The sequence below is a fragment of the Neovison vison genome, chromosome 6 (assembly GCF_020171115.1).
Source record: "Neovison vison isolate M4711 chromosome 6, ASM_NN_V1, whole genome shotgun sequence".
Classification (NCBI taxonomy): Eukaryota; Metazoa; Chordata; class Mammalia; order Carnivora; family Mustelidae; genus Neogale; species Neogale vison.
Genome location: NC_058096.1, coordinates 75,779,847 through 75,795,226, shown reverse-complemented (window position 1 = coordinate 75,795,226; position 15,380 = coordinate 75,779,847). Strand labels below are relative to the sequence as shown.

The 15,380-nt window shown below is 36.7% G+C and overlaps 1 protein-coding gene across 3 annotated transcripts in view; it reads right to left on the bottom strand.

Annotated features, from left to right (window-relative positions):
• Positions 1-15,380, bottom strand: part of RNF13 (ring finger protein 13) — a 155,328-nt gene that overhangs the window by 125,955 nt on the left and 13,993 nt on the right. For all 3 annotated transcript variants that reach the window (XM_044251590.1, XM_044251588.1, XM_044251587.1), the window contains one exon: positions 3,240-3,369. In XM_044251590.1, coding sequence (XP_044107525.1) covers positions 3,240-3,353 — 114 coding nt within the window. In that variant the 5' untranslated portion in view covers positions 3,354-3,369. The remainder of the gene's footprint in view (positions 1-3,239; positions 3,370-15,380) is intronic.

Here is a 15,380-nt window from a genome sequence, read left to right as displayed (position 1 = left end):
GCCCAATGTGGGACTCGATCCCAGGACGCTGGGATCATGACCCAAGCCGAAGGCAGCTGCCCAACCAACTGAGCCACCCAGGCGTCCCTAAGAATTTTTTTTTTTTAATCACTTCCTATTACTGAGGAGTCTCACTTTTTTGGCTAAAATTTCAGAAATAAAATGTCTACCTTGAACAACAATATTTGCAACACTGGGACTTGGAAAAGTTTTGTTACTGAGTGAGACCCATTTTGAAATTGCTTCATCTTTCCTTAAGAGCAAAACACAGATTGTCTCACAATGACTTTTAAAATCACATTGTTTAAAAAGAAAAAGATACTCCAGGGAACCTGGGTGGCTCAGGTGGTTAAGTGTCTGCCTTCGGCTCAGGTCCTGATCTCAGGGTCCTGGAATTGAGCCCCACATCAGGCTCCCTACTCAGTGGGGAGCTGGCTTATCCCTCTCCCTGTCTCCCTTCTCTCTCTTTGTTATGACTAAATAAATAAAATCTTTAAAAAAAAAAGAAGAAAAATAATAATATTCCTATCATGAACAAGATAAACAAACATCTTTAGCACAAAAGTGCTTTTCAGTATTAGACAGTGGACTGCTGCTCATGAAATTAAAGAATGCTTACTGTTAAAATTCTTGAAGCGGAAAATAAAAGTATTCCTTTCTGGAATCCCACCCGGTTATTGCCACATGACAGTTTTAAACTACCTCTTTTGAAAAGGTCTTTTCTTAACCAAGTTTCTCCTTCAATAGCAGCCTTAACAGAAGGTTTAATTTAATTTAGAAAGTAACAAATGCTAACAATTATTGAGCATTTATGTTATCATGCTATACACCAGACAGGTGTTCACTTATTTAATCTTTACAAACACCCTATAAAGTTGGACACTTTTTTATCATCCTCATTTTACAGATTGGCCACAAAATTCAATGGCCAAAAATAAAAGCATCTGAATTTTATCTTTTCAAAAGCAGTATCCTAATACCAGTCCAAAATGGACCAACCTAATGCCCAACTTATTTAAATGTGCAATACTATACACTCAATTTCAGGATGCTTTTATTCAATTAAAAGGGAAAGCTAACATTTTCTGGCTCTTGATTCACTTCCTTTTAATGCTTGTGTTACCACATCAAGTTCCTCTGCCTTGATGTTTAGTTCCCCTTTTTACTAGTTACATGCCTTCACAATCTACTCTCCTCTAGCTATTTCTGCATCATCAGCCTTCTATCCTTTAGTGTCAACATAAAGACCCCCATTTAAGCAGCTCCGATGCAGATGGCTCCTTCCTAGATGATATCAACATATATTCCACACATTTACTTGCCTAAAACACATGGAACACTGCTGGCAAAGACTGACTGTACTTCCATACCTAATATTTTTGTGTCTACATTAAAAAGAAAAAAAAAACCACCTCAGGCAGTTTCATACACTACTAGAGGTAGTGGGTGAGGGATGAGGAGAATGATAATTATAAAGATAAAAAAGATAAAACATTTACTATTAGATACTATTCTAAGCGGTTTATCTTAATTATCACCACATCATACCAGTTTACAAATAAAGAAACTGAAGTACTTAGAGTGGCTAAGTAATTTGATTAGATCACAAAGCTGCTTAAGTTCCCAGAGCAGGCCACTGAAACTTATTTAACCCATCAAAGCTGAACCTCAAAATAACAATCCACTTCAGGTAAAAAGAAAAGAAGGAAAACAAGGAGTGCCAGATGTTACAAATAAGAGAGGAAGGGGAGGGGAGAATATGCAAGAAATCCAAGGAGAAAAGGAACACACAGAAAACTTCATTCCCTGATCAGTCCATAAATCCTCTACTTCATTTCAAAAGTCATCCCAAGAATATTCCAAGGACTTTGGGGACCAATTTAGAGGAAAATTTGCAAGTCAATGGACTCTTAGTCCTTAAAGGTTCTACTTTTACTCCATCTAGACTATTCCAGAAAAAATCTAAATCAACTAGTTCCCTACTAAAGAGGGTAACAAGGGTGACAAAATTTATAGGAATTAGAGTTGCTATGATTCAAATGTTAGGATATAGAAACCAGTCTGGCTCTCCCAAATTCTGCAATGATCCTAGACACTTCCCCTAAAACCACAGTATACAGAGACAAGGCTGAAGACCACATGAAGCTCTGGTCAGCAACAATTCTAGCCCTTCTGTTTCTAGAATGACCTATTGTCATTAAGCAAATCACTTGTACCCAGAAATTAAAAATAATAAATCTTTAGCATAGTACCTAGAGTACAGATACACACACACACACACACACACACACACACAAACAATTCTTCCTTTTCTGGCTTCACAGAAAATATAAACTTCCCAGGGTAGAGGACAGTAAGACAATCTAGAAAGAACCACTAAAAAGTTTTGAGGAATAATCTTTTTTTTTTTTTTTAAGATATTTTTTATTTATTTGACACAGAGAGAGAGAGAGAGAGGGGTCACAAGTAGGCAGAGAGGCAAGCAGAGAGAGGAGGAAGCAGGCTCCCTGCTGAGCAGAGAGCCCGATTTGGGGCTCGATCCCAGGACCCCGGGATCATGACCTGAGCTGAAGGCAGACACTTTAACCCACTGAGCCACCCAGGGGCCCCGAGGAATAATCTTCTATAAAAACTTTTTTTTAAGATTTTATTCACTTGACAGAGATCACAAGTAGGCAGAGAGGCAGGCAGAGAGAGAGAGAGGAGAAAGCAGACTCCCCGCTGAGCAGACAGCCGGATGTGGGGCTCAATCCCAGGACCCTGGGATCATGACCTGAGCTGAAGGAAGAGGCTTTAACCTACTGAGCCACCCAGGCGCCCCTGTAAAAATTTTTCTCAAAAGATTGTTGTGCTTCCCTTCTCATTAATGTTAATCCAAGCTTGAAATTTTCTATAAGCATCTTATATAATTTTTTAAAAATATCATTATCAAGGTCACTAGAGCTATGCTAATTACCAAGGACAAAAACAGTAAGATTCTACACAAACACACAGCATGTAGACACATGTGTGCTTGAGCACTCCTCAGAGTGTACAGGAACAACATTTATCAGGTTCTTATTGTTTGTGAGATCTCACATTAGATATTAAGCAATATGAAGATGGGTAAGGTCCTAAACTTTCAAGTAACAACTACGTGTACAGGCCTGTATGTTCATGGGTAAATACCATTTAGGACTTTTTAAAAGCTTTTCTCTGAAGGATGTTTTTTAGACATGAATAAATTTTACTGTACTTACTGCTAAAATGTCTGCTTCTACAGGTAGTAGGTTTAAGAATGCAAAGAGCTGGACAGTCAAGATGGTATAGACTTGCGTGGCTGACAGCATGAGCATCCCTATGGAGAGCAACATCTCGCTGTAAAATCACCTGGAAGAGAAGTAAGTAACAATGAGCTCTGGTACTTTGTCCTTGAAAACAAGTCATTTCACATATTAATTCCTAATGTCCAAAAATATCTTAACTATAAACATAGGTTAAAATGAAAATTGGGCCTATTTCAAATTTACACAGATGTGGACATTTAGGTAAACACCCAAAGTTAGTCAACAACTACATAACTCATGGTGACTAAGTTCTGTGTTCTAACCACAGAACAAATGTCCTCCCACAGTGCTCAGGGTGTAGTACAGCTTGTCTACTAACTCTGTTACAAAGGGAACTAGATTTCAATCTAAATAAGGACTTAAAAACACTTCACAATTTTTACAATTTTAAGGAATTTTTATACTTCTTTGAATATAACTTAACTTCTCATGTAAATTTATTTATTCTTGCATATTGTACCCACTTCAGAGAATGTAAAAAAAAAAGCCATGTATTATAAAGTAATATGTTTTGCCCTTTCCCTCTTAATATATACTTTTTTCCCTCTCTACATCCTAATGACAATAGTGCAGTTACATTTTCCAACCTCATCCAATTTTCTACATGAGTCCTTACCCTGCAGCAAAAAGATCCCATTAAGGACTAAACAATAACCAAGTAATAAGTATTAAAATTCTCTTGGTAGGCCCTCAACTATTGGTATAACATATTTTTTTAAAGATCAGAACAGGGCGCCTTGGTGGCTCAGTGAGTTAAGCCTCTGCCTTCAGCTCAGGTCATGATCTCAGGGTCCTGGGATCAAGCCCCACATTTGGGCTCTCTGCTCAGCAGGGAGCCTGCTTCCCTCTCTTTCTCTGCCTGCCTCTCTGCCTACTTGTGATCTCTGTGTGTCAAGTAAATAAATAAAATCTTTAAAAAAAAAAAAAAAGATCAGAACTAAGTTTGCAAAGACAAGAACATTTATAATGAATTATTTCATTAAATGCCACCAACTCAAGTAATACCAATTTTGATGATGATTACTATTGATAAGGCTCTGTATTTGGAGGATACCATGCAGACTCAAACTGTGACTCTTTGACACACACTGAAAGAGAAATACTTCTGAATAATTCTTGAACTACCTTCTTACAAAGCCATTAAAGATCAAAGAAGAAATAAAGCTGAAAATATGTCCAATGTATAGCTCTATTCCACAGAGACAGAAAGTACATTAGTGGTTGCCTGGGGGCTGCAGGTAGGAGTCAAGGGAGGGGTGATAGGCAGCTAAAAACGGGGAATGACTGCCTATGGTTATGGGGTTTCTTTTTGGGGTCATGCAAATTTAGATTGTGCTAATGGTTGCACAACTCCATAAATATATGAAAAATCACTGTGCTGGGACACCTGGGTGGCTCTGTTGGTTTAAAGCCTCCCTTTGGCTCAGGTCATGACCCCAGGGGGCTGGGATTGAGCCCCACATCTTCTGTCCCTCTCGGCCTGCTGCTCTCCCTTGCTTGTGCTCGCTCTCTGGAAAAAACTGTTTAAAAATCATTATGCTGATCACTTTAAATGGGTAATTCCTATGGTGTGTGAATTAAGTCTATAAAGTTTTTTTTAAAATATAGATTAATTGATATTAGTTTCCTAGGTAAAATATATAAATATACCTCTGTGCAGAGAAGAATTAACATAGCAGGCCTGAGGCTGCTATCCTTAAAAAAACCTGCTTGCAGGGTTGGCCCTTCATGGGCATCTGAGAACTAGATTTCAGGTGGGTTCTCATCAGCCCCAATAAGAACGGCTCATTATGTCTGAACTCTGCAGTGGTTATGTAGCAAACACATTTTCTTTCTGGGAATCTGAAATTTTGAACATGCTAGGCAGAGGGTACCTACAGAACAATCCCCAGTAGAAACTCTGGGCACTGAGCTTCCCTGGTAGACATTTCACATATGTTGTCATAACTCAGTACTGAGGAATTTAGCATATCCTATATGACTCCATTGAGAGAGGACTCTTAAAAGCTTACATCCAGTCTCCTCTGGACTTTATCCCTTTGCTGATTTTGCTTTGTATCCTTTCACTGTAATAAATCGTTATGAGTACAACCAGATGCTAAGTCCTTTAAGTGCTTCTAGTAAATCACTAAACTTGCAGTAGTCTTAGAGACCCCCAACACAACCACCCTAGATAATTTCTGGCCAGAAATCATACCATAATATGCAAATCCCCATAAAATAAGGTATGGTTACTACTAAACCTTGTTAGAAAGAATAAATGTGCAGAATGTTGACTACCAACCTGTTTGAGAAAGTTAATCTGTGTAAGAACTATGATTTTCTTTGTAAAGTTCTGGAATTCCCAGTCAACTTTGGGAATAAGGAGAGGGAAAAAGAGTTTAGAGGAAAAATAACTCTAAAGGTACTACAACAACTATTACTGATGACTAAGTGTCAGGCATCTCTCTAAGCACATTATCAAGTTAAACTCATCTAAACCTAACATCTCCCTTTTCATAGATGGGGAAAACTTGGGCATTGGTAGGTAACTTACTCAAGGTCAAACAATGAATAATGGTACAGCTGGGTTTCAAACCCCAGCAGATTCCAAAAGCCACACTCTAAATGCCAATGAACAATAACATCAATAATCAAGGTTGATGTTCAAAAGGTAATGACCCTATGCTTAAAGAGGTACTCAAAGGCATCAAACCAATGCTCATAGCACAACAGTCACTAGATTGTTTTCTTCTTTTACTCTGGATATGAAAGGGAGGAGAGGGCTGGGAGAGAGGGTTTGCATAGGTGTATATTTAACAATATGCAGTGAGATTGGTTATACTTATTTTTGCTTTTATTGCCTTTAAAAAAAAACACATTCTGGAGTTTTTATAGTCTATTTACAAAACTAGTTCTTGTTCATTGTAGAAAATGTACAAAAAATTTAAATCACTCTATCACCAAATTAAGGAATAACTAGTGTCTATATTTTGATGTATAAAACTTTCATTCTTTTAGTTACATGTACATTAAAATATATATTTGGCAAAATTGGGGATATATGAAATGTACATGTTGTTTTGTTAAATATAATTTTTTAAGTTTATTTTTGTTTATTTGTCAGAGATCACAAGGAGGCAGAGAGGCAGGCAGAGAGAGCGGGGAAAGCAGGCTCCCTGCTGAACAGAGAGCCTGATGCAGGGCTAGATCCCAGGAGCTGGGATCATGACCTGAGCCGAAGGCAGAGGCTTACCCCACTGAGCGACCCAGCGCCCCTTGTTTTGTTAAATGTATTCTTTTCAGTTCATTTATTGCGAATATTTTCTTCCTTCATTAAACTAAACTAGAAAAGCTTAAAAATTTCAAACCCTATACCATAACATCTCCTGGAAAATTGCAGAGAGCAGTCCAGGAGGCCCTCTGGAGCTTCCATGCCTTCTAAACAAACATTTTTTTTAATGTATTTCATACATTGGATTTCCACATATGACTGTTTATACAAAATGAAAACTACTGGTTTAAAACACAGTTGTATAATGATGACATGTCATTCCATGTCAATGTGAATGTGCTATAATTGATTTAATGGAATTTCTATTGTTGGAAATTCTTTTTTACCATTATAAACTCTGCAATTAAACCTTATAGACACACCCCTAGTTTTTTTAAGTTCATAGAAGTGAGTAGCAGTATTATAACTGTGGCAAGAAATAGGAGATCCAGTATTTGACAGACCCAGGTTTATGTTATTAGTACTAACACATACTAACTGTATGATTTGAGACAAAATAATTACTTCATCTGTGAAAGCAGATTATTTAGGATTTAAAAAGACAACTCTGGAATAAATACAAAAGTACATATAAGGACTTAACAGCTGTGGAATATAGGAAGAAGACAGTTTGGGTGGTGCTGCCAAAAGACAAAAGAGGAAATAGTAAAGGAGAACTACAGTTAGTGGAGGTGAGTACAATTTGGGAATTTTTTTCACTTAATGTTTGTGAAATACTCTGGTGGACATGTAAACAGATAGTGATAAACAGAAGTCAGGAGTTCTAACCAAACCATAAAGAGATTTAGGAATCATCAGCAAATGGGTGATAGATAACTAAAGTGATCTTAATGTAAAACCAAAAAATTAAAAAGAGAAGAGGGTTAAAGAAAAGTGAAGAATATCTAAATTTAAGGGCCCAGAGAAAGATTAATTTCACAGAAGTCAAGAAAGAAAAGAATTTTAACATCAATGTGGGGGGAAGGCAGGCAGACCAAGAAGTGGCAAAAAATCTAAAATCTTCAGAGTCTGTCCAACCTAAACAATTTTATTCCTGAGTAGTCCAACAGGTATCCTTGATCTGATGAACTCACAACTTCCAAGAATGCACCCTGCTATCACCAGCTATCTTCATTGATGTTATCCAGAAATTTAAAATACACCCCACTATCTTCAAGGAAAACTTAGGAGAAAACTAAGACTTCTATGCTATCTTGTGCAAAATTTTACTTGTAAATATGCACCATTTCTGTAAAAAAAAAAATCCATGGTTAATAACACATATTCTCAAAAAAAAAAAAAAAATCACACACACACAAACAAAATCACACAAATCTCTAAGAAGTCTTCCAGAGAGAAAGGTTAATAAGCTTAAATTCTTCAATGCTTTCTCGTAGCACTTAAATTACTAGGTTAAGATATAAACTGTCAAATTGTATTATTAAGCAACATTTATTATAAAAAGGACTTCCTAATTTAAGAAAAGTATGACAAGTGGAAAAACTATAAGTTAATTATAAAAGTTTGTCACCAAAACAAAAACATTCCCTGAAACATTCTTGAAATAAGTGTGACCCTTAAAGAAATCTGGAAGCTATTCATGGACTATTACCAAAAAAATGGTTCCTTTCCTCCAGGAGACTTTCCTATGCTGCTTTGATATATACCCACACATGCTTGTCTGTCACCATCCTGTATACTTAGTTGAGTATAAAAGCTGCACCTGGATGAATGTAAGGTTCTTAGTGAAGATATATGTTGATATGCTATGTCCCCAGTCAGTGGGACCTGGTGTCAGGTTATGCCCAATCATTTACTGCAAGTGTTAAGGTCAACCAGAACCTCTCACTGTTCATGCAGAGTGGGTATTATACCTTTCTTTCCCATTAAAATTCTCATCAGCCTCTCGTTTTTGAATTAACTACTACAGCCTCTATAACAGAATTCAATAGTATTGTTTGTTGTGAATTTATTACCCCCAAATAGAACACAATTTTACTGAGGACATTTCTTTAGAACCATGTTTAGAAAGAGCATACAGAAAAGCCTTCTAATAAAATTGAAACCACTACCTTGGCCCCTCTGGCCAATCAAGTAGTCTTAAGTTTTAGGAAGCACTTTTAGCCTGGGTGATTAAACCTTTCTTTGTATATCCATAGATCATGCATAGGGAACTAAACCCTTTTATAGAACCTGCCCCCACTACGCGCCCCCCCAGGCACCAATATATAACCTCCAGGTACCACAATGTCTGTAGCTGCACACAATCAAGAAGTGTTATAGTCCTCTGTACTCCCCTTTTACTGATTAATTGCCCTAAAGTTCCTTTAAAAATCTTTGGGCCAGGCAGAAACCTCAGAGTTGGTTTTTGGACAAGAGTCAGCCTTCCCAAGGCTGGGGACACACTCCCCAAGTGGTGGGTGTCCTGAACAAAGCTCATTCTTTTTCTCCCCCATCCCCAAGCTTTTTTTTTTTTTTTTTAAGATTTTATTTAGTTATTTGAGAGAGAGTAAGAGAGCATGAACGGTAGAGAAGGGTAGAGGGAAAGGGAGAAGCAGACTCCCCGCTCAGTGGGGAGCCAGACACGGGGCTGGATCTCAGGACCCTGGGTTCACGACTGGAGCCGAAGGCAGACTCTTAACCAAAGAGCCACCCAGGCACCCCTTTTTCCAAGCTTTTAATTTAAATTCCAGCTAGTGGAGTGCCTGAGTGGCTGTTGGTTAAGTGTCTGACTCCTGATTTCAGCTCAAATCATGACCTTAAGGTCCTAAGATAGAGGCCCACATCAGGCCTCCATGCTCAACACGAAGTCTGCTTATCCCTCTCCCACCCTCCCCACCCCAGCTTTCATGAGCTCACTCACTCGCTCGCTCTTTCTCTCTGAAATAAATAAATATTTCAAAAAAACTTAAATTCCAGCTAGTTAACATACAGTGCAATGTAAGTTTTAGGTACAGAAGTGATTCATCACTTAACATACAACACCCAGTGTTCATCACAATCATACTCCTTTCCAATCAAAACTTGTCTCTTAAGTATTGGTTTTTCAAGCAACAAGCAGCTGAACTTGGGTTTTTTGGTAACAAAATCTTGCTAGTTACAAATACCTACCTCTTTTCTCCCATCCCACCCTCCCTCGCCCTTTCCCTAGCTTTCCCCACTCTCTTTCTTCTCTCTCTTTCTCAATAATTATCAAAAATAGAACATGACTCCATATTCATTGTAAGTATTCTTATAATCAGAATAAGGCTGCATTTCTTGAAAGGAAGTATATAGTAGAGAATATGCTGGAAATTCTTGGAAACTACCAAGCAAATTTCTTAGAGGTAGAGCCATCACCACAATCTCTGATCATATCTAATTATGCCTACTGCTTGACATGTCATGTCAACAAGCACATGACTTGTCATGGCGCTATTTAATTTGGTTTGCTAGAATCAAGGATTTTTGCATCAATATTCATAAGAAATACTGGTCTGTAGTTTTCTTGCAGTACCTTTGTCTGGCTTTGGATTCAGAATAATGCTGGTCTTATATAATAAGCCAGGGAGTATCTCTTCAACTTTCTGGAAGAGTTTAAGAAGGATTGGTATAATTTTTTTTTTTTTAATATTTGGTAGACTTCACCAGTGAAGCCATCTGGTCCTGAGCTTTTCTTGTGGGAGGTTATTAATATTGATTTGATCTCCTTACTAGTCATATAATATATTCAGATTTTCTATTTATGACTCGGTCTTGATATGTAGTGTGTTCCATGTCAACTAGGTTATCGATTTTATTGCTTTACAGTTGTTCACAGTATTCTTTCATAATCCTTTTCATTTCTGTAAAATTGGTAATAATGTTTCAGCTTTCATGTCTGATTTTAGTTGAGCCTTCCTTTATTCCTTAAATCTAGCTAAAGGTTTATTAATTTTGTTGATGTTTTCAGAGAATCAACCCTTGATTGTTACTTTTCTCTTAGCCTTGTTTTACAAAACCTGAGCACCCTGGCTGGCACGTGTTCTTGTTGTTATTATCTGTTGTTGTTGTTATTATTATCTGTTATTATTATCATCTGTATGATGATGATGATGATGATGATGATTATCATCTGTATGGCCGAACAGAGCAAAGATGCCAGTTACTCCTCTAATGCTCGTCTGGTATTTGCAAAATTTAAAATTTAAAAATTAAAAATGTCCCCAAGCATCACAGTAAATCTTAACCTCACATTTAAATCTGTGACAATACTATACAATTCATCTACACAAAATTACAAAATTAAACCTTCATTTTACAAATGGAAATGCATTTAATAAGTGGTTAAGGGCAATAACTTACAAGAAATTCCCTTTCCAAACAACTTTTTATTCTGAAGATGACTTACATTCAACTAGTTCAATGCCAAATAATACTAATCAAACAGCTAATCATCTCCATAGGAAAACCTCTGAATAAGCTCATACTCTAATGTTTTCAAGTTACTTCCCTGAGCATGACCAGCACTCCAAAAATGGACCAAAATACTCTGTTGCTAAAATAATGGTAACCTTTCCTAATTTGCCAAAAGATTTAATGGATAGTAATTTCAATTTGCTTTTCTTCATAAATGTATTTTATATTATAAAACGCATCAAAAGAACATACATTATAGCAAGTGCTAACAAAAAAATAAGTGAACAGCTAGTTAACTACTTTAGAGTAAAATATGTAATAGCCAAATCACATTTCATAAAATAGATTTTTTTAACAAATGTGTTAATGGTCATGTACATATATTGTATATATATGGTACTATAATGTTTCCTCTAAAATACTATAATCGCTGGTTGTATGAATTGAGAACATCAATAACTTCAAAGTGTTCCCTTAAAAGCATCATGACTTCCAAGAGTTTTAACAACTGGGAACTACTAATATAAATTAAATTCCCATAAAGGATGGCTTTTAAAAAATGGTTGAGAGGCTGTCTGGTTGAGAGGCTGTCATGAACAAAAGTGTTACAAAAGAAAAAACAACAAGGCTTAATTCGTTTTTAAGCAAAAATAAGATGCCTTATAGTTCTTTGCAAGGAAACCGTAGGTTGCTCATCTAATATCTCTAATGTGAAGCCATCCAAACTCAAAGCAAGCCTCATCTAAGATTTTTAACCATTACCATCAACTAAAGCAAAATTTTTTCAGGTTCCAGGACAATGCTTTACAATTTGATTTTTCCAACAAATGACACAAAATGAACAAATTCTTAATTTCAAAAGGTTAGTAAATAGCAAAACATCAATTCTTTCCAACCTCAGGGCCTCGTATGTTTAGTATGTAGTCACATTGGCTTTCTTCCCCAGAGAAACAATACTTTACTCTCTACCTCAAAATATCAACTATAATAGAATCAAGGATATTTCTACTGTTATGTAACAGAATTGATGTCCTGTCCTTCCGCAACATATACCCTTAGTCTTATGCAGAAATAAACAATGAGTTCTCCTTTTTTATATGAAACATTATTAAGCATTAGGCATTAAAAATAGAATAAATTGTGGTATGTACATATAATTCTCTATACCAGTGAAAATGAACAACAGCTATATAACATAGATGAATTTCACAACAATAACCCAGAGCCAAAGAAGCCACAAGGAATGCTAACATAATTCCAATCATATGAAGTTCTTTAAAAGACAATGGAGATGAGATTATGCAGAGATTCACATTTAAGAAGTAAAAACAAAGAAAAATGAGGAAGTTATCATAAAAATAAGACAATGCGTACCTCAAGGGTAAGAAAGAGGAGTGTGATCAGGGAAAGGGTGCTTCTAGTATGCCACCAATATTCCCTATATCAACCTGGGCAGTGTGAGATGGGAATCTGCATTATCATTATTCCTTAAAACCACACATAAACGTCTAATGTACTCTGTTTCTATAATTCTAGCCATTTTTTTTTAAAAGATTTTATTTACTTATTTGACAGACAGAGATCACAAGTAGGCAGAGAGGCAGGCAGAGAGAGAGGGGGAAGCAGGCTCCCCGCCAAGCAGAGAGCCCAATTTGGGGCTGGATCCCAGGACCCTGAGACCAAAACCCTAGCCAAAGGCAGAGGCTTAACCTCTGAACAAATACGCAACTGTTAATATCCAGACTCATATTCAACCACAGTTACAGCTTCTCCTTCAGTGGACAGGAGATGGTATCTGGTAATGTAGATTACTCATATTATTAACATGTACTCCAGCTGCTTATCATCAAGGAAGTTTGGAAAATATGCTTTAATCCAGAATAGCACTTATCACTGGGCCCTGTGATAACAATTTTAAACAACGTCCCCCATTGAATCCTTATATCAAGCCAAATTTGGAAAACACTGTTCTCATATATTGGCAAGTAGCATACCAAGTCATTATTCATAAACTTCAAGTCAAAGAGATATGGAGTAGAGAGAGTGAATTAGAGGTAGAAAAAAAAGAGAAATAGGAATACTAACAAAAATACACTTCATAATTCTCTCAACTACCACCATTGTCAACACTGTCATAGGTTGCCAACCCAGCCATAAGCCACCCAGCAAACAAGAAAAAGACAATAGACAATGAAATTGCTTTCATGGATATCAGAGTCTTAGGAACCATTTAAGAAAACACAGCAGAAGTTGTTTTCTAGGTCATCAAAAATATCATGCTCAGTATATACTTCAAAGTATCAATCTTCTGAACCAAAATGTTTTTTTAGGATGCTTCACACAAAAGTCACACCATCACTACAAACAGATCAGTAGAGAACTTAATTTTAAGCCAGGTACTCTGCTGAGTATCTGACAGGACTGTTTTCTCATCAAAACCTCAGAAAAACCTTACCAAGTAAAACGAAAAACAAATAAAAATGTATAGGAAAGTATCAATTTGTGCTATCATTCCAGTTTCCCTATTTTAGGGGACTCAATATCTATATGTACTAGAGACTGACTGAATAAATGAACCAATTTCCATACCCATTACCTCACCCCCTTACCCTCCCTAATTTATGTAGAATTTCTGAACAAAACGCTGAGCATGCCCAATGACCCAGTAAGCATGAAATCTGGCCTACTATGTTAATTGTGGAGAAGCATGGGACACCAGATCAAGTTAAACCATTCCTCCTGATAACTGTTTCCTTAAAATATCTCCCCGGGGCACTTGGATGGCTCAGTCGGTTGAGTGTCCAACTCTTGGTATCAGCTCAGGTCTTGATCTCAGAGCCACAAGTTCAAGCCCCACTTTGGGCTCCAAGCTGGATGTGAGACCAATTTAAAAGAAATAAAATGAAAATAAAATACCACCCCAGAGCTCTATTCCTGCCCTTCTTTTCTGTATACCACACTCTTCCTCGGCAAACACCTGCAACCTGCCTCTGTACCCACCATGCCTTACTTCTTAGTCTCCTCTATGGTTTTTTTTTTTTTTTTTTTTTTTACTTCTTAGTAATATTCGTTACTTTCTATCATACTACAGTTTCCTTAAATGTTATGTTTATGGTTTAATATCCATCTTTGCTGTAACACTGTAAATTCCTCCAAAACAGGAATTTTAATTTACAAATGTATCACAAGTATCTAAACAGTACATGGCATGTATTATGTGTTTGATATTCATAAAATGAATGCACACATGACCTCTCAGTATTGTCTTCTACAGAGCCTCTGAATGTGGCCACCCCCTAATCATGGTTTAAAAAAAAAAAATTAAGACCTTAACCCTAAAAGTATTTTATGTGTACATTTTTAAAAAATGAGTAAATATTATAAAAGAAAACAATTCATTAATGCATATAAACTCTGTGTGGTGGAACTCTATATGAAAAATATATGAAAATATATTTTCTTTATATTTATAAATCTGCATGTTTTAAAACTAAAATAATCAAGACTTTTCTAAAAGTCTATTTATATAATGTATACCAAACAAAAGCCTAAAAGAAAATACATAGAAATCGTAACGAAAATCCATTCCACTTGTTCAAGTTTTCTAAGTGTGCATTACTTTTATACTAAAAAAGTTAACAAGAAAGCAATAAGGTCTTACACTTCACAAGTCTATTCATGATTTAAAAATGAAATGATTTCGGGGCACCTGGGTGGCTCAGTGGGTTAAAGCCTCTGCCTTCAGCTCAGGTCATGGTCCCAGGGTCCTGGGATCCAGGCCCACATCGGGCTCTCTGCTCGGCAGGGGGCCTACTTCTCTTCCTCTCTCTCTGCCTACTTGTGATCTCTCTGTCAAATAAATAAATAAAATATTTTTAAAAATGAAATGATTTCTTGTGAAGTGAAATGTACAATCAAAAAGGTGTGAAGCAAGGACATATCTTAAGCCGAGAGTTAAATTCTCTGTTGTTTCCTCTCTGTAAAGCGTTCAAAATGTTCCCTCCCACGCTATAGTCCTTTCAGATATCATTGCCATGAAGTTCAAAAGTAGCAGCCATTTGGGCTCCAAGGAATGTATATGAGTTAACAATAAATCACTATGGACCACAGTAACAGCTTAACTATGATGCCATGGATTACTAGCACCCCACTTCCACTGCCAAGGAGCTCAGCACTGTGCTCACAACCAAAAACATGACCAAACCAATACCAAAACTTCAGATTTTTATGTCTAGCTCCTGGAACCCTCCAGGGATCAATTTTCTATCAGCAGGGGTTCAATTACGAGACAAACTATAAAGTAAATTAAACGTTTGACAGAAGTAATTAATAAACGTTGATGGAGTAACTATAAAGATGTTGACAAGGGGTGGCAAGCAGAAGGAGAGAAAGATTCTACATTTTAAGTATGTACAGTTTATGTC